The sequence below is a fragment of the Aegilops tauschii genome, chromosome 5 (genome assembly GCF_002575655.3).
Source record: "Aegilops tauschii subsp. strangulata cultivar AL8/78 chromosome 5, Aet v6.0, whole genome shotgun sequence".
Classification (NCBI taxonomy): Eukaryota; Viridiplantae; Streptophyta; class Magnoliopsida; order Poales; family Poaceae; genus Aegilops; species Aegilops tauschii.
Genome location: NC_053039.3, coordinates 38,235,242 through 38,255,167, shown reverse-complemented (window position 1 = coordinate 38,255,167; position 19,926 = coordinate 38,235,242). Strand labels below are relative to the sequence as shown.

At 46.5% G+C, this 19,926-nt stretch overlaps 2 protein-coding genes across 3 annotated transcripts; both read right to left on the bottom strand.

The window, feature by feature from the left end:
- Positions 1-10,235: 10,235 nt before the first annotated feature.
- LOC109734902 (uncharacterized) lies at positions 10,236-14,527 on the bottom strand. The gene is made up of 2 exons (XM_020294087.4): positions 13,300-14,527; positions 10,236-13,097 (listed from the first exon to the last, which is right to left on the bottom strand). The coding sequence occupies exon 2, from the start codon at positions 13,075-13,077 to the stop codon at positions 10,450-10,452; it is 2,628 nt and encodes an 875-aa protein (XP_020149676.1). The 5' UTR covers positions 13,078-13,097; positions 13,300-14,527; the 3' UTR covers positions 10,236-10,449.
- A 933-nt stretch (positions 14,528-15,460) lies between these two features.
- On the bottom strand, positions 15,461-19,522 carry LOC109734921 (uncharacterized). 2 transcript variants are annotated; one of them, XM_073499691.1, is made up of 3 exons: positions 19,310-19,522; positions 18,420-18,503; positions 15,461-18,241 (listed from the first exon to the last, which is right to left on the bottom strand). In XM_073499691.1, the coding sequence occupies exon 3, from the start codon at positions 18,219-18,221 to the stop codon at positions 15,669-15,671; it is 2,553 nt and encodes an 850-aa protein (XP_073355792.1). In that variant the 5' UTR covers positions 18,222-18,241; positions 18,420-18,503; positions 19,310-19,522; the 3' UTR covers positions 15,461-15,668. The 2 variants fall into 2 exon arrangements, with proteins under 2 accessions (XP_073355792.1, XP_020149688.1); XM_020294099.4 differs by lacking the exon at positions 19,310-19,522 and having other exon boundaries at positions 18,420-18,571.
- Positions 19,523-19,926: the final 404 nt, after the last annotated feature.

Here is a 19,926-nt window from a genome sequence, read left to right as displayed (position 1 = left end):
CCGTAGGCCGCCTTCACCGTAGTGCCCGATCTCGGGCGTACACGTACGTATGTGCGGGCGTGCTATGCGCTGCTGCTCTACCTTGCACTGCTACTGCTACCTCTAGCCATTGCTACTTCTGTTTCTTGTTGCCGCTAGCTGCTACCCACTACTGCTACTCTACGGCTCCTGCTAGTGGTCGTTGCCGTTGCCCTAGGCTGCTGCTGCCGCACGAGCTGTTCTTGACCGCACGCCCGCTTGCGCCTCTGACCGCGCGTCGCCGAACCCCCTGCTCCTCGTGCCGCCGCCCCCTGCTGCTAGAGCGCGCGCCCGCGCCATTTTGTGCCCCCCCCCCGCGCCACCGCGCCTCCCCCGCCGCCTACCGCTGCTCGCCTGCCGGCGTTCTCCGCCGCCGTCGCCCCCAACCGCCCCGCCTCCATCACCGAGCCGCCGCGGCCGCCTCTGCTTCGCCTCCGCCGCTCCGCGGCCGACTCCCCCGGGGCTCGGCCTCTGCCCCGCGGTGCCGCGCCCAGCACCTGGCCATGCCCGCAGCCACCTGGCTCGCCGCCGTCCTGCGCCCCGCCGGGGACCGCCCTTGCCCCGCGGCCATCCCCTGTGCCCGCGCGGGCTTCGCTCGCACACGCCCGCCACACTGCCCCCTGTTTTGGCCCCATGGGCCACTAACCCAGGGGCCCCACGCCCCTTTTTCTAAAAAATAAAATAAATGAATAATATTATAAAAATTAATTATTTAATTAGTTAATTAATTAATTAACTTAATTAAAATAGTTAACTAAACTAATTACTTAGTTAGCCTAACTAATCTGTAATTAGTTAGATGACTCAATGACAGGGGGCCCCACCACCTGTTGACCAGTCAAACCTTCACTGGTCAACTGGGTCCCCCTTGGCCCATCTGTCATCCCCTGGGTACACTTCTGTGTACCCTGTGCTGGGTGCGCATAGCATTTTTCCAATTAATTTCTAATTAATAATAATTTCAGAATATTGCTAAAACTTTAGAAAATCATATAAAATAAACCGTAACTCGGATTAAAATAATTTATACATGAAAGTTGCTCAGAACGACGAGACGAATCCGGATACGCAGCCCGTTCGTCCGACACACATCCCTAACATATCGAACTCGCAACTTTCCCCCTCCGTTTCATCTGTCCGAAAATTCGAAACATCGGGAATACTTTCCCGGTTGTTCCCCCCCTTCATCGGTATCACCTACTACCGCGTTAGGGCACACCTAGCACCACGTATTGTCATGTCACGCTTTGTGTTGCTTTGATTGCTCTGTTATTTATTGTGTTCCCCCTCCGTTACTTCTTTCCGGTAGACCCCGAGACTACCGGCGACCCCCAGTTCGACTACGGAGTTGACGACCCCTCCTACTTGCCAGAGCAACCAGGCAAGCCCCCCCCCCTTGATCACCAGATATCGCCTATTCTTCTCTATACTGCTTGCATTAGAGTAGTGTAGCATGTTACTGCTTTCCGTTAATCCTATTCTGCTGCATAGCCTGTCATTGTTGCTACAGTTGTTACCCTTACCTGCTATCCTACTGCTTAGTATAGGATGCTAGTGTTCCCTCAGTGGCCCTACACTCTTGTCCGTCTGCCATGCTATACTACTGGGCCGTGATCACTTCGGGAGGTGATCACGGGTATATACTATATACTTTATATACATGACACATGTGGTGACTAAAGTCGGGTCGGCTCGTTGAGTACCCGCAAGTGATTCTGATGAGGGGGCTGAAAGGACAGGTGGCTCCATCCCGGTAGAGGTGGGCCTGGGTTCCTGACGGCCCCCGACTGTTACTTTATGGCGGAGCGACAGGGCAGGTTGAGACCACCTAGGAGAGAGGTGGGCCTGGCCCAGGTCGGCGTTCGCGGATACTTAACACGCTTAACGTGATCTTGGTATTTGATCTGAGTCTGGCCATTTGGTCTATACGCACTAACCAACTACGCGGGAACAGTTATGGGCACTTGACGTCGTGGTATCAGCCGAAGCTCTTCTTGACGTCAGCGACGGAGCGGCGTGCGCCGGATTGGACTGGAACGCCTGCTAGGCTAGGTCTGCTTCCGGCCGCGTACGCAACGTGCAGGTGTGCAATGGGCGATGGGCCCAGACCCATGCGTGCATAGGATTTAGACCGGCGTGTTGACCTCTCGGTTGAGCCTAGGTGGGGCTGCGACGTGTTGATCTTCCGAGGCCGGGCATGACCCAGAAAAGTGTGTCCGGCCAAATGGGATCGAGCGTGTTGGGTTATGTGGTGCACCCTTGCAGGGAAGTTTATCAATTCGAATAGCCGTGTCCCTCGGTAAAAGGACGACCCGGAGTTGTACCTTGACCTTATGACAACTAGAACTGGATACTTAATAAAACACACCCTTCCAAGTGCCAGATACAACCCGGTGATCGCTCTCTAACAGGGCGACGAGGAGGGGATCGCCGGGTAGGATTATGCTATGCGATGCTACTTGGAGGACTTCAATCTACTCTCTTCTACATGCTGCAAGATGGAGGCTGCCAGAAGCGTAGTCTTCGACAGGATTAGCTATCCCCCTCTCATTCTGGCATTCTGCAGTTCAGTCCATCGATATGGCCCTTTACACATATACCCATGCATATGTAGTGTAGCTCCTTGCTTGCGAGTACTTTGGATGAGTACTCACGGTTGCTTTTCTCCCTCTTTTCCCCTTTCTATACCTGATTGTCGCAACCAGATGCTGGAGTCCAGGAGCTAGAGATCCCAAGGATGATTCTACGTGGAGTTCGGCTTCGAGGAGTAGTTAGGAGGTCCCAGGAAGGAGGTCTTGCCTTTTCGATCGTTGCTACTTTTGTGCTAGCCTTCTTACGGCAAACTTGTTTAACTTATGTCTGTACTCAGATATTGTTGCTTCCGCTGACTCGTCTATGATCGAGCACTTGTATTCGAGCCCTCGAGGCCCCTGGCTTGTATTATGATGCTTGTATGACTTATTTATGTTATAGAGTTGTGTTGTGATATCTTCCCGTGAGTCCCTGATCTTGATCGTACACATTTGCGTGCATGATTAGTGTACGGTCAAATCGGGGCGTCACATATGAGGAAGCGATGATGAGCCCAGATTCCGCAAAATGGCTTAAGGCCATGAAATCTGAGATAGGATCCATGTATGAGAACAAAGTATGGACTTTGATTGACTTGCCCGATGATCGGCGAGCCATTGAGAATAAATGGATCTTCAAGAGGAAGACGGACAATGATGGTAGTATTACTATCTACAAAGCTCGAATTGTCACAAAAATGTTTACGACAAGTTCAAGGTGTTGACTACGATGAGATTTTCTCACTTGTATCGATGTTTAAAAGTCTGTCCAAATCATGTTAACAATTGCCGCATTTTATGAAATTTGGCAAATGGATGTCGAACCTGCATTCCTTAATGGATTTCTTAAAGAAGAGTTGTATATGATGCAACCAGAAGGTTTTTTCGATCCTAAAGGTGCTAACAAAGTGTGCAAAGCTCCAGCGGTCCATCTTTGACTGGTGCAAGCATCTCGGAGTTGGAATATACACTTTGATGAGTTGATAAAAGCATATAGTTTTATACAGACTTGCGGTGAAGCCTGTATTTACAAGAAAGTGAGTAGGAGCACTACAGCCTTTCTGATAAGTATATGTGAATGACATATTATTGACCGGAAATGATGTAGAATTTTCTGGAAAGCATAAATGAGTGTTTGAAAGGAGTTTTTCAAAGAAAGACCTCGGTGAAGCTGCTTACATATTGAGCATCAAGATCTATAGAGATAGATCAAGACGCTTGATAAGTTTTTTCAATGAGTACATACCTTGACATGTTTTTGAAGTAGTTCAAAATGGAATAGTCAAAGAAGGAGTTCTTGCCTGTGTTGCAAGGTGTGAAGTTGAGTAAGACTCAAAGCCCGACCACGGCAGAAGATAGAGAGAGAACGGAAGTCATTCCCTATGCCTCAGCCATAGGTTCTATAAAGTATGCCAAGCTGTGTACCAGACCTATTGTATACCCTGCCCTGAGTTTGGCAATGGAGTACAATAGTGATCTAGGAGTAGATCACTGGACATTGGTCAAAATTATCCTTAGAGGACTAAGGAAATATTTCTCGGTTATGGAGGTGATAAAGAGTTCGTCGTAAAGAGTTACGTCGATGCCAGCTTTGACACCGATCTGGATGACTCTAAGTCTCGATCTGGATACATATTGAAAATGGGAGCATTTAGCTAGAGTAGCTCCGTGCAGAGCATTGTAGACATAGAAATTTGCAAAATACATACGGATCTGAATGTGGCACACCCATTGACTAAACCTCTCTCACAAGCAAAACATGATCACACCTTAGTACTCTTTGGGTGTTAATCACATGGCAATGTGAACTAGATTATTGACTCTAGTAAACCCTTTGGGTATTGGTCACATGGCGATGTGAACTATAGAGTGTTAAATCACATGACGATGTGAACTATTGTTGTTAAATCACATGGCGATGTGAATTAGATTATTGACTCTAGTGCACGTGGGAGACTAAAGAAAATATGCCCTAGAGGCAATAATAAAGATGTTATTTATATTTCCTTATATCATGATAAATGTTTATTATTCATGCTAGAATTGTATTAACCAGAAACTTGATACATGTGTGAATACATAGACAAAACAAAGTGTCCCTAGTATGCCTCTACTTGACTAGCTCGTTAATCAAAGATGGTTAAGTTTCCTGACCATAGACATGTGTTGTCATTTGATGAACAGGATCATATCATTAGGAGAATGATGTGATGGACAAGACCCATCCGTTAGCTTAGCATGTTGATCGTTCAGTTTTTATTGCTATTGCTTTCTTCATGACTTATACAGGTTTCTCTGACTATGAGATTATGCAACTCCCGAATACCGGAGGAACACCTTTTGTGCTATCAAACGTCACAACGTAACTGGGTGACTATAAAGATGCTCTACAGGTGTCTCCGAAGGTGTTTGTTGAGTTGGCATAGATCGATATTAGGATTTGTCACTCCGTGTATTGGAGAGGTATTTCTGGGCCCTCTCGGTAATGCACATCACTATAAGCCTTGCAAGCATTGTGACTAGTGAGTTAGTTGCGGGATGATGCATTACGGAATGAGTAAAGAGAGTTGCCGGTAACGAGATTGAACTAGGTATGATGATACCGACGATTGAATCTCGGGCAAGTAACATACTGATGACAAAGGGAACAACATATGTTGTTATGCGGTTTGACCGATAAAGATCTTCGTAGAATATTTAGGAGCCAATATGAGCATCCAGGTTCCGCTATTGGTTATTGGCTGGAGATGTGTCTCGGTCATGTCTACATAGTTCTCGAACCCGTAGGGTCCGCACGCTTAACGTTCGATGATGATTTGTATTATGAGTTATGTGATTTGATGACCGAAGTTTGTTCGGAGTCCCGGATGAGATCACGGACATGACAAGGAGTCTCGAAATGGTCGACAGGTAAAGATTCATATATTGGAAGGCTATATTCGGACATCGGAAAGGTTCCGAGTGCTTCGGGTATTTTTCGGAGTACCGGGAAGTTACGGGAATTCACCGGGAGAAGTAATGGGCCTTATTGGGCCATACGGGAAAAGAGGAGGCAGGCCAAGGGGAGGTGGCGCCCCCCTCCCCCATGGGTCCGAATTGGACTAGGGGAAGGGGGCGGCGCCCCCCTTGCCCTTTCCTACTCCCTCTCTCTTTCTCTCTTTCCTTCTCTCCTACTCCGAAAAGGAAAGGGATTCCTACTAGGACTTGGAAGTCCTAGTAGGACTCCATACTCTTGGCGCGCCCCTAGGAGGCCGGCCTCTCTCCCTCCCTCCTTTATATACGTGGGCAGGGGGCACCCCAAAGGCACTCCAAGATTTGTCTTAGCCGTGTGCGATGTCCCCCTCCACAGTTACACACCTCGGTCATATCGTCGCAGTGCTTAGGCGAAGCCCTGCGCCGGTAACTTCATCATCACCGTCACCACGCCGTCATGCTGACGAAACTCTCCCTCATCCTCAACTGGATCAAGAGCTCGAGGGACGTCATCGTGCTGAACGTGTGCTGAACACGGAGGTGCCGTACATTCGGTACTTGGATCGGTTAGATCGTGAAGACGTTCGACTACATCAACCACGTTACTAAACGCTTCCGCTTTCGATCTAGGAGGGTACGTGGACACACTCTCCCCTCTTATTGTTATGCATCTCCTAGATAGATCTTGTGTGATCGTAGGAAATTTTTGAAATACTACGTTCCCCAACACGTTCAACCTAGCATTTCTTTTTTTGCTCAAGTAACTTGTATTGAAGAATGGTTGGTTAAGAGTATCTCCAGCCGTTCGGCCCCCCAGGGGCTTGAAATAGCGCCGCCTGGGGGCGCGTCGATGGAAAAATCAGCGTGGGAGGCTCGGGTTCCTAGCCCCCCCCCCCCACACACACACACCCCAAGGTCGTCCCCAGGCGTCGATTTCGACCCACTTTGGGCGCAAATTGGCCCACTATCGGCGCAAATTGGACCAATTTCGGCCCATATTCGGCGTGCTTTGGCACAAATTCAACAGAATCTATTTTTTATCACATAGTTCATCACAGAAAATCAAATACAAATCAATACAAATCATATAATTCAACAAATAGTTCAACAAACAAAAACTCATATTTCATCACACGTCGAGCTAGGCGTTGCCCTTGAGCCTTCATAGGTGCTCCACCAGATCTTGCTGCAGTTGTTGATGCACCTGTGGATCTCGGATCTCCTGACGCATATTGAGGAAGGCAGTCCAGGTTGCCGGTAGCTGGTGATCAACTTGGGCAAGAGGACCCTGCCTGTAATATGGTTCAGTGTCAAACACTGACTCTTCTTGCTCGCTCTCAATGATCATGTTATGCAAGATGTCATAGCAAGTCATGACCTCCCACATTTGATCTGTCGACCAGGTCTGAGTGGAGAAAATCAAGATTGGAGCACACCAAATGCCCGCTCGACATCCTTCCTACAAGCCATGAGATGCCGCGGCTTTGCATTACTCGCGAACAGGCTGGCCAGAGCGGCGAGGACCATGAGATGCTCATCGTCTTGGGCGTCGGCATCGGCTTCCTCCTCCAGTAGCGCCGCGAGCGCCTCCTTGTCGTCCGAGTCCATCGCTGAGTAGACAAATCACGGGACACCTGGCGGGCGTGGTAGGCGCGCAGCCGCCGGTATTCCCGCCCTGCGTGGTCGGAGCGCCGGAAAGCTCGCCCAGGAGCGAGGGGGAGGCTGCCACGGCGAACCCTCTCTTTTCCGGCGGGGGAATGGCCTTTCTAGCAGCGGTGGGTGGGTAGGCGGTGCCGGGATCAGCACGACGGCGGAAGGGCGTGCGTGCGAGGGGGGTGAATCTGAAAGTGCAAGATGCTTTTCCACCTGACAGTGGTGGCCCATGCGCGGTTTTTCCTTCCGCCGGAGCCCCCAAGCGCCCCCAGTGCGCTGGTTTTGGCCTGAGATCGCCGGGTCAAAAAATGGGCCGAGCCGGTGAATTTCGGCATCCTGGGGGCGCGACTGGAGGGTTTTTCGGCGCCGGCATGAAAAAACTTGCCCTGGGGGGCTGTTGGGGGCGCGAGTGGTGATGCTCTAAGTACATGCCCAAAGCTGCAGGACTTGGTCCTAGACCTATACACCTTTTCTTAACACCCTAGACCTATACACCTGACATACCCATTCTTCTCCTTTACTAATACATGCGACAAGAGGTCACCTTCGTGGATGGTCTATTAATAGTTCTAGACGCTTATTCGAATATTATTCTATCTTTTCGTACAAAATAAAAAATATGATAAGCAATGATTTATTTTTGTTCTGATGTCACCAAGTCAGGAATAACAAATATGACCATAGTTTGAGTTGTGAAGCTATACCTCTGTGTTATCTTTCAGGTTTTCTAACTTCTGATGTCCCCGTACATACATCTTGGTTTCATGGTGATGCCTTGCAACTTTGGTAAATCCCCTTTTGATAATTGACAACTTTCGAAACATAAAGGTGTGTTTCAATTCAAAATACTTACAATTTTTTTTCTTCAGCCAACGTCTTGCACGTGTGTGTTTCAATGAACACTTCATCTCTACGAGCAGTCGCCTTAGGAGCACGTCGTCAGTATCACACTTGTTATTCGCTAAATCTACCTTCCAGAGGATACCCATTCTGCTTGAGTTGCATTCATTTTCTCATAATTAATATAATAATCAATAAATGGTGCAAAATAATGCTATGTTAGTAAGACTTACATGTACCTTTTCAAAAGAACACGAGCATGACTTTTGACGCCTGTTTCATCCAATAACTCCGTCTATTCTCTATTTTGTTGTCCTTGCTGGCTACATTTCTACAAATGTTGATCCAATAAACTATAAATCAGAGCAAAAGTGCAGCAAAGTACACATATTTTTGCTTGTAATGTTCCTTCCTTCATCCGTTCTCCAAAAAGCAACAAGTTATTTTGAATCAGTTGGGCTAACTCTGTTATCTGGGACAAGTAGAGCTCCTCACCGGTGATTGTTTCATCAAAATATAAAATCTTCAACTCAAACTTGAAATCCCTCCATTTCTTGGCAGTACTTCCGATGACAGAGGGGAAGCAAATCCATGGGCTGGCCGGTGGAGCCTGGAGGGTATGAGGTCTTCGGCCTAGGCACCACCAAGGGGGAGGAGAAGACGCGGTCTGTACTACATTGCAAGTTCAGTTTTTACGACTACGTACTTATCAATTGTCTGTCGTGCTTCTCAAAACTAATAAATAATCAACCACCATTCACATGGAAATCGAGAGTATAAATCTGCAACTTGAGATTGAATAATGGTGTTCCAGTAATTGCTAAGTTAGAAAACTAGCAAGTGATTGCCATTGTTAATATAGTATTTATTTTTGTTAATTGTCTTCACCATTGTATTTTCAGATATATAAACGGATAATATTAGTGCATTAACTTATGGCGTAAACATGCTAACTATTTGTAAGTATAATATAGAACTATGGTTATTGTATGTTTTCAACTTAGTGCTCACGTCTGATCTGAGCTCAGTTACAGAAGACAAACTCAAATTCAAACACGCATCTCTAAGAAAAGACGGTTTAAGGCCAAACCTATATAGATATAGGTATATGTTCTATGGGTGTGTTTGTTTCACAGTTGGGCGGCTGATATCTGATGCAACGCCATTTGTACCCGCTAGTCGTGTTTGGTTGAGTTAGGTTGGAAACAGATACCCTTTAATCCAATTACAGTGCAATACAATACCTATTACCCCACCCTTGACCATAAAGCAATCTCGACCTCTTCTTCTAGCTCTGATTTCATTTCCCGCTCGCCATCCCTACCATAGCGATGCCGACATGGACACGACACTCGTTTGTCGAGCAGCTTCAGGGGTGCCGACCGTTGCCAGATATGGGCGCTACAACATATATCTCTGCCGCCGCTAATCTCTCATTCGACCGTGTGACCTCCCCTTAGCTCCCACCCACCCCCTACGCTTAAACAAACACTTCGACCTTGGTGTCCACGGCCGGTGAATCAGTGATCTCTTCACGGAGCAGGAGAATCATGCGGCGGCACCCATAATTGTGGTGCTATTTCTCGTGTCTCTTGATAGCTTGTCTTTTTTGTGTTACAGCATTACCGTTACTAGAGAGAACCAAAGGCGCTCTATATGTGTCTCAATCATTAGCGCCTACAAAGGGGGGGGGGGGGGGGGGGGGGGGGGGGGGGGGGATCCTGCGGCAAACCCTGGCCACAGCCTAGCTGCTATATAGGCATCAGTTAACCACTGGAGTGGTTGGCCATTAGAGCTAAAACAGTAAATTGCAAATGGTTAATAGTGTATGAGGTAGATCCAGGCCATCGGAGTTATCTGCCAAACCACTTTATGAAGCTATCTCTGAATCTCTTCAAATAACAGAGCTCGTACATCATAATTAATGATCGGTGCTCTACACGAAGATAAAGTACTCGAAGATAAAGTACTCGACATGTTTTTCAGGACCAACACAAGATCAATAATCAACGCAGTTAAACAAATAAACAGTGATATTTATTAGTGTAATGACAAATGAACACGACTCCTCTCCCGTAAAGCAAAATAGCAGATCAGGCAAACAACAAACATAACAATACATTATCAGAAATATTTGAAAGGACAACAGATATCATCATCCTCTTGTTTGCGCTGATAATATAAACGTCAGGAAAGCATCATTATATTTCGAAAGAGAAATGATATACTTCACAGTAATAGGAATATCAGACAGACAGTAACCAGTTAACACGCTAAAAAGGTTTCATACTATATACATTGTCCAAGTTTGGTGTTTCAGTTCGCCAACATGCAGGCAAGATATTACCCATAAATATTTCATACAAAAAGGCAGAGTAGGTGCCTTGAAAATGTCTCACCACAAGCAGTTTGCTTTGCGCACAAAGGAGTAACATGCCAGGCTCTCCTCATATAACATAGGAACAGAAGGAATCAAGTTAGAGTCCATTCTATTTGTCTCCGCCACTGACTCTTCTTCGGAGCATGTCAAACTATCCCCTGATGAAGTTGAAGGCATATCAAGAAACTTAAGGTGTGCACTACTGGCAACCGGCACCTGATCAAGTGAATACAGATTTTGAATTGTTTGCTCTACTGGATCATATAGACCTATTTTCCTACCAGTATTGAGCAGGATCCTCCCATGATCGGGATCAACAGCTAATGGCACCACAACGCTTGTCTTGAGGGAATAGCCAGGGCATGCTTCCAGGTGAATTGTGTATGCTCTGCCCCATTGGCCATGCTCTAGCTTCCATACATCTAATTTGTCTGCAACTGGATCTGCTAGAACAGCACATAACACTCCCTCAAGCTCAACAACAAATGCACGACAGCGGTTTCTGCTACTCCATCTTGCAAACCACAAAGGGCACCGGACGACATCGAAAGTACTTGTAGCAAGGTTGAAAGAGACAATGGTCCATTCGCAGCTCTGTCCCAACCTTGGTTCATTCATCCAATACAACATTCCTTCAACATAGGCCGGTGGCATATCATTCACAGGCAGAGGTGGTACCGAGTGCTGTTGGGCAGCATTCGGAGTGTTACACCAGTGTAACGCGCATGACATGTCATACTGACGAGATTCAAAGTCCTTCCGGTGATAGAAGATTTCCACGATAACATGTTCACGAGTCAAAGGGTTGAAAGTCAAGCCAACATTTTTATTGCCGACTGTAAAAGCATGCTCTTCTGTTTTAGGCATTCTCGAGCGTAGGTGCAAATTTGGCCCCAGGTTAGAGTAGGCCCTGTGGAAACCTGTACATGGATTGCAGAGATAGTCGTTCGTATCGGTGCTTACCAAGTTCAGCCCATGGCAAGGCTTGGAGCAAACCACCTTTGTATCAAGCAATGTACTGTGACTAGGAGCTTCTTGGAGGCGTTTATTCAATGGAGCAAAACTGAAGCCCAATCGTCCAGTGCTCTTGACCACAAGCATGACTTTAGGCCTTTTGCCTATGTTCTTATGCTGAAAATATGACTGAATGAAGTTTTTACTCTCAATCAATCTGAACCACTGCTTGCAGACAAATTTGGACTGTATGGCTGATTTAGCTGGGAGGCGGAGTAGGATCTCTCTAGTCGCCTTAGCCAGGTCAGATGACAAGGCTATCTCTTCATCTGTTGTATGCACGGGAGCAAGGGTCTCTTGAATGAAACTGAATCTTGAAGTAGGGCACCCATAATGTGGAGTTGAGTGTGTCTCCGTGATTGAAAGAATGGTTTCCAGAGCCTCAGACCTAGGATCATAGGTGTGAACCATTTTCTGATATTTGTTGAAAATCTTGTGCATGCTAGTAGTAATGATTATCTTCTTCCTTGACGACCTGTAACTGCCAAAAGATCCAATAACTCTCAGAATTTGTGACTGACGCAAATCCCTTGCCAGATGCCCTGACAAACTAATTCGATGATTCAGCAACCAGTCACCAGAGCTATAGTCCAGCAGTTTCCATATCTCCAAAGTGTTACTACCATGAGGCATTCTGTTGCGAACCAAACATAGTTGGTCATCCAGCTCCAATAGTTCAACCTCTCCTGATGACCAATTCCTGGAGGTTGGAGGCGCTCCTGGTACCCAGAAGGGCGGTGACCGGAGACATGTGAAGGTCTCCTCTGCGACCGAAAAGGACACGATGGCAACACTTGGAGTCATGATGAAAGAGGCAGGTGTCATCAACCAGTGGAGGCAACCATTGGCAAACACGGGAGATAATTTGTTGCATGACGCATTAATAACAGCGGCATGTACAAATTTATGCAAGCTGGAGGGTACTCCTCTGGCAGCCGGCCTCCAGCGGCAATCCACATAGGGGCCTCTAGGCGTGTACACCTCGCACCTCACCGGGTCCAAGTCCTTCTGACTTAACATCCCATTGATCAACCTCACCACCTTGTGCTCATCCATGCGGGTATCAAATCCCAGCCCAGCACTGGAGTCGCACGCTACGTCAGTAGAAGGCGGCAAACGTGTGGCTGCCCGTGTGGCCGCGTTGCAGATGTAGTAGGCTGTGTCGAGAGCATCGTAGAGAAGGGTGAGGCCATGGCACGGCGCGGGCGTCACTACCTCCACATAGTTGCCACGGGCACCGTCGATGGTGAATAGTAGGTCCCCGCGATCTCTGGGGCGGCCCGATGATAATGATGGCGAGAAGGAGCACGAGTAGACCGCGGTGGAGTCGAATGTGGCAGTAGGTGAGATGTATAGCAGCTTGGGTGGTGGTGCCCGCCACCTTGCTGCCTTGGCTACTGCCATGTGGAGGCAGCGGAATTCACTGGAGGTGAGCAGCGCAGCCCAGGAACGGCAAACTGCCCTGAAGCGGAAGACGGATTTGACTGGGAGCCACTGCAAAACCTGTATGATCATCTCGTACGGAAGCGACGCGCCGCAACCATCTTGTGCATTGGGTATGTGTATCCTCTTGCTCCTTTTGTTGACCTCCCTAGGCATGTTATCCTTCCCCCTGCTACTGCAACGCATCTTCAACGTCCAATTGAGGTCTGAGATGTAATCAACACATGGGGAAAATAACAAAAAGAAAACGACTGCTATTAGTATTAGGCTATTAGCTAGCTCGATTCAAATGATGGAATCAAAAGCTCGGATCTTAGAAGAAAAGAGTAGAGAGAACGAGATCTGGTTGCTCGTCGAGTAAAAAAAGATGAAAAGAAAAGTAAAGCAAAGGTGAAGAAATTTCCTTACCAATAGGACGGATCGAATCACGTTCTGCGTTCTCAGAGTTCCTTCAGTCGGAAGAAACAATGATGCAAATGACAGCAATACAGATAAACTATACACTATCTTCAGCAAGGAAAAGACAACAGAGCCACGAAAATAATTATGTGAAGATTAGCATAATCATGAAACAATATCTGAGGTAGCTTGGAGACATCAATGTAGTACAGTACGTAGCAACAAGCAAGTAAGAAAGCAGAAAAAGGAGTCGGTGTAGCTCTGCTGCACATGTAAATCATTTGACACAGCAACCAGATTTAGTGCTTTCCACAGAAAGTTGTGCAGCACACTATAAATACATAAGATGGGTGGCAACTAGTATAAATCTATAGAGTATAAATCCCCAAAATTTCAATTCCTTTGCACTGGAATCATATGACAGACACTATAATTTTGAACCCTTCTGTTTTCCCAGAGGAGAGGAGTGCCAAACAGTAAACAATGACCTAGTTTTTTTTTAGATCACCAACGAATATAATCTAATTAGTGAAGCTGCGCGATCCTAAGCACCACAATCCTGGACATTAGCTCGCCATACCCCCCATGTATGATGTATCCTTTACTGCTACTATGTAGAGTAGCTCTGAAAATTGTGTACATGTGTACCTTGTCTTGGTTCAATCGAGATCCCTGCTGCAGCTTCGGTTGATGTTCATCCAGGCTGGACAGGGGAAGGAGGCGGAGAAGGAGGAGGTCACTGGACGGAGAGGGATGCACCTCTGCACGGCGAGAGAGGCGGCTCTGGACGTCGACGGAGGAGGGCCAAGAGGGGGCGGCGCTCAATGGGGAGGGGGTCGGGCTGGAAGCGGAGCAAAACTCCACGGACGGCCAAGAGGTGGCGGAGCCGGATTTGTTTTTTTTTTGGATGGGACTCGTTTTTCTCGAGGAGCAAACGCAGAGGGGCCGTGTTTGGTTCACGTTCCAGATTCCGCGTTTCTCTTCAACCTGGCCCGGTTGAGCCTAGCGGTGGAAATACACGCTTTGGGCTATACAAGCCCGGCCGACCCATTAGAACTGACAAAGAGTCCGTGAACTTTCTTTTATTCATGATTATTTTAGATTCCTGAACTTTTTTCGAATTTATGACCTTTCCCCGAGTTCACGAACATTTTCCAAATTCACGAGCTTTTTCAAATCCCTGAATGTTTTTAAATTCGTGATTTTTCTTGAGTTCATGAACATTTTCCAAATTCATCAACTTTTTCAAATCCACATACTGTTTTCCAATTTGTGAACAATTTTCAAATTCCTGAATTTTGCAAACTGGCGAACATTTTTTCCAATTCGCAAGTTTTTTGTATTCACGATTTTTTTCAAATCTCCATTTATTTTGTGTTCATGAATATATATATATATATATATATATATATATATATATATATATATATCAAATTCCTGATCTTTTAACAAACTTGCGAACATTTTTTGAATGTACGATTTTTTAATCGATGGAAAACCGGAAGTTGGCCTTTTTCCGAACCAATAGCTTGCTGGTCTTTTTACGGACTTGTGCAACTGAATGATCGTTGATGTAAGCAAGGCATTCGAACCAGCCAGACACCAAGCGAACCAAGCCGAACAATATTTGGGCTGCAGCCTGCACGTTTGGTGCCGCCTGAAGCGCTGGTCAGGAGCTCTCATTCTACACCGTGATTTGTTGCTCACAAAGTCACAGGTTGTATTAGAATGGAAATATAGGCATCGAATATTCATTTCGGCTCTAGGGTCAGATGACCCTTATATCTGGACCGTTCGATCTCTCCAAGATTCACGCCAGCCCTTGTATCGTACTCACTCTGTCCGGAGATACTTCCGGACGGAGCGAGTACACTGCAGACGATTATGCGCCGTATGGCTCGGTTCATGCACAAGACAATTATTTACGGTTGCATATTTCACAGGTGTAAATCCGTCCAAAACAACGATCCAAGCACGGCCTAGTGGTGTTTTGTTGGAGCAATGAAAAACTGAAACATGGCGCCTCCCATGTAGAGCAAAATAGCAGATCAGGCAAGCAACAAACAGAAATATTCATAATACAAAGATAACAGATATGATTACCCTCTTATTTGTGCAGATAACATAAAACACTAGGAACAGGTCATTATAATTCGAAAGCGAAATGATATACTCACAATAAAAATGTTTCATACTATTATATTATCAAAGCTTGGTGTTTCAGTTCGCCAACATGCAGGCAAGATATCACACATAGATACTACTCCCTCCGTAAAGAAATATAAGAGCATTTAGAATACTATTTTAGTGATCTAAAAGCTCTTATATTTCTTTACAGAGGGAGTAGTTTATATAAAGGTAGGTGCCTTGAAAATGTATCACCACAGCAATTGTTTTTTGGGCACACGGGTGTAACATGCCAAGCTCTCCTCATATAACATTGGAACACAAGGAATCATCTTAGAGTCCATTCTATTCATCTCCGCCGCTGATGAAGTTGAAGACATGTCAATTCTGACCACCGGCACCTGATCAAGTGAATACAAATTTTCAATTGCTTGCTCTACTGGATCATACAGTCCAATTTTCCTCCCAGTGTTGAGCAGGATGCTCCCATAATCGCGATCAACAGCTAATGGCACCACAACACTTGTCTTAAGGGAATAGTCAGGATATGCTTCCAGGTGAATCGTGACTGCTCTGCCCCATTGGCCACGCTCTAGCTTCCATACATCTAATTTTTCTGCCACTGGATCTGCTAGAACAGCACATAATACTCCCTCAAGCTCAACAACAAATGCACGACAACAGTTTCTGCTATTCCATCTTGCAAACCATGAAGGGCAAGGGACAACATCAAAAATTCTTGTAGCAAGGTTGAAAGAGACAATGGTCCATTCACAGCTCCGTCCCAACCTTGGTTCACTCATCCAGTACAGCATTCCTTCAACATATGCTGGTGGCATGTCATTCACAGGCAGAGGCGGTACCGAGCTCCGTTGGGGACGATCCCGAGAGTTACACCAGCGTAACGTGCATGTCAGGTCATATTGACGAGATTTGAAGTCCTTCTGGCGATAGAAGATTGCCACCATAACATGTTGATGAGTCAAAGGGTCGAAAGTCAAGCCAACATTCTTATTGCCGACTGTGAAAGCATGTTCTTCTGCTTTACTCTGCAGCAAACTTGGCCCCAGTGAGTAGCCCCTGTGGAAACCTGTACATGGGTTGCAGAGATAGTCCCTCGTCTTGGTACTTACCAAGTTCAGCCCATGGCAAGGCTTGGAGCAAACCACCTTTGTGTCAAGTAGTGTACTGTTACTAGGAGCTTCTTGGAGGCATTTATTCAAGGGAGAAAAACTGAAGGCCAACTGTCCAGTGCCCTTGACCAGAAGCATGACCTTAGGTCTTTTGTCCATGTTCTTATGCTGAAAGTATGACTGAATGAAGTTTTCACTCTCAATCAATCTGAACCACTGCTTGCAGACAAATTTGGAGTGTATCACTGCTTTAGCTGGGAGACGGAGTAGGATCTCTCCAGTCACCTTAGCCAGGTCAGATGACAAGGCTATCTCTTCATCTGTTTTATGCACAGGAGCAAGGGTATCTTGAATGAAACTAAACCTTGAACTAGGGGGGCCATAATATGGAGTTGAGTGTGTCTCCGTGATTGAAAGAATGGTTTCTAGAGCTTCAGACCTAGGGTCATACGTGTGAACCATTTTCTGATACTTGTCGAAAATCTTGTGCTTGCTAGTAGTGATGACTATCTTCTTCCTTGGCGAGCTGGAATTGATGCCAAAACATCCAATAACTCTCAGAATTTGTGATTCGCGTAAATCTCTTGCCAGGTGGCTCGACAAATTGATCCGGTGACTCAGTAACCAGTCACCAGAGCTATAGTCCGGCAGTTTCCAGATCTCCAAAACATTAGCATAAAGGATTGTGTTGCGAGTATCTCGGACCAAACATAGTTGGTCATCCATCTCCACTAGTTGCTCTTTGGACAACCCATACCTGATCGGCGGCGCTCCTGGTACCCAGAAGGGCGGTGACCGGAGACATGTGAAGGTCTCCTCCGTGACCGAGAAGGACACGACAGCAACACTCGGAGTCGTGGTGAAAGAGGCAGGTCTCATCAACCAGTGCAGGCAACCGTTGGCAAACACAGGAGGTAATTTGTTCAATTCCGCATTTTTAACAGCGGCATATACAAACTGATGCAAGCTCAAGGGTACTCCTCCGGCAGGCGGCCTCCAGCGATCCCCAGAGCGGCCTCCAGGTGTGTAAATCTCACACCTCACCATGTCCTCCTGATGACACAACCTACTGATCAACCTCACCACTTTGTACTCATCTGTCTGGGCATCAAACCCCAGCCCAGCAGCGGACCTGGCTGCTCGTTCCTCAGTGGAAGCTGGCAGACGCGTAGCAGCTCGTGTTGCCGTGTTGCAGATGTAGAAAGCTGCGCCGATAGCGTCGTAGAGGAGGGTGAGGCCGCGGCACGGCACAGGCGTCACTACTTCCACACAGTTGCCACGGGCACCTTCGATGGTGAACAGTAGGTCCCCGCGATCTCTGGGGCGGTTAGATGATGATGATGGCGAGAAGGAGCACGAGTAGACCGTGGTTGAGTCGAATGTGGTGGTAGGTGAGATGTATAGCAGCTGGGGTGGTGGTGCCTGCCGCCTTGCATCCTTAGCTGCTGTCATATGGAGGCAGCGGAATTCATCGGAGGAGAGCAGCACTGCCCAGGAGCGACAAACTGCCCGGAAGCGGAAGACAGATTTGACAGGGAGCCACTGCAGTACCTCTATGATCATCTCATACGGAATCGACGCCCCGCAACCATCTTGTGCATTGGCCATGTGAATCCTACTCCTCTTCTTGACCTCCCAAGGCGTGATATCATTCGCCCTGTTGCTATGCATCTTCAACGCCCAGTCGAAGTCTGAGATGCAATCAACACATGGAAAAAATAACAAAAGGAAACCGACTGCTATTAGTAAAGAGTACTCCATCAGAAACTGACTTCTATTAGTAATAATAAGAAAAGACAAGAGAACGAGATCTGGTTGCTCGTCAACAAAAAAAGATGAAATGAAAGGGAAGATGGAAAAATTACTTACCAATAGGAGGGATCGAATCACGTCCAGTGGTCTCAGAGTTCCTTCAGTCCGAAAAACGATGATGCAATACAGATAAACTACACACTATATTCAGCAAGGAAAACAGAACACAGCCATGAAAAATACTGTGTGAAGGTTAGCATACTAGAATCATGAAACAATAATATTTGAGGTAGCTCTGAAACAACAATGTACTCCCTCCGTCCCATAATATAAGAGCGTTTTTGACACTAGTGTAGTGTCAAAAACGCTCTTATATTATGGGACGGAGGGAGTACACAGCAACAAACAAGCAAGAGCGCGCAAAAGATAGGCGCTGTAGCTCTGCAGCACAATGTAAATTAGTTGACACAGCAATCAAATTCAGAGCTGCAAATCTGAAGTTAGTCGCTGTACAAATCTGAAGCTGTGCAGCACACTACATAGATACATCCCTTAAATATCAATTCCTTTTGCACGGAGACCATTGAAATTTGAAACTGAAGCTTGTTATCACAGTATTCATGGCTGATGAACTCTAATCCTTTCAACGAGCAAAACTATTGCAATTTTTCTCAAGAGGGGTGCCAAACACTATAATGACTTGGTCTTTTTAGATCGCGAACATTACAATCTAATTAGTTAAACTCCACGATCCAAGCCATCACGATTCTCGACAGTAGCCCTCCAAAACACCCATACATCTACATTACTGGTACCGTGAACCTCTGCTGGGGATTTGGCCTCTGAAAATTTGTAGATGTGTACCTGTCTTGTTTTTCCCCTTAAACCAATCCAATCAGGATCCCTTCTGCAGCTTCGGTTGATGTCCGTCCAAGCTAGGCTCGGCACCGGAGGTGTTGGACAGGGGAGGGAGGCGGAGAAGGGAACCGGACGGGGGAGGGACGTACCTCTGCACTTGGGAAGCGACTCTGAACGTCAACGGCGATGAGGGGCGGATCTCGATGGAGGGAGGCGTGCTGGAAGGCAAGTGCGCCGGCGGGTCAAAACTGCACGGCGGGCACGGGTGCAAGAGGAGGCGGCGACGGACGGGAGGAGGCGGCGACGGCAAAGATCCCTTTTTCTCGAGAGAGGAACTTCGTTTATTTAGGAAGTATATACTCTCGATGGACGGGAGTATAGTAGATATATAAAAGGTTTGGTAATTGGGCTTTGTAGGGCTTTCTAAATCGTGCTATTTTTTCTTCCATAAAGAAAATAAACTGAATTGTTATTATTATCTGTGTGAAATTTTGTGATACTCCCCCCTTTTCTAAATATAAGTTTTTCTAGAAATTTTAACAAAAGCGCATCAGGAGCAATCATTCATTAGGCATCTCTAGCCAACGTACTCCCTACTTTCTAAATATAAATCTTTTTAGAAATTTCAATATAAATTACATACAGAGTAAAATGAGTGAATCTACACTCTAAATTACGTCTATATACATCCGTATATAGCAGAAATCCCTTTTGGAGCTCGGCCTCTAGTGAGGCCTCCAAATTCAAATTTGAAATCTTATTAAAA

What these genes read in the sequence shown, in the direction of transcription:
- LOC109734902 (XM_020294087.4), bottom strand. Translation starts at nt 13,077, where the DNA reads ATGCGTTGCAGTAGCAGGGGGAAGGATAACATGCCTAGGGAGGTCAAC.
- LOC109734921 (XM_073499691.1), bottom strand. Translation starts at nt 18,221, where the DNA reads ATGCATAGCAACAGGGCGAATGATATCACGCCTTGGGAGGTCAAGAAG.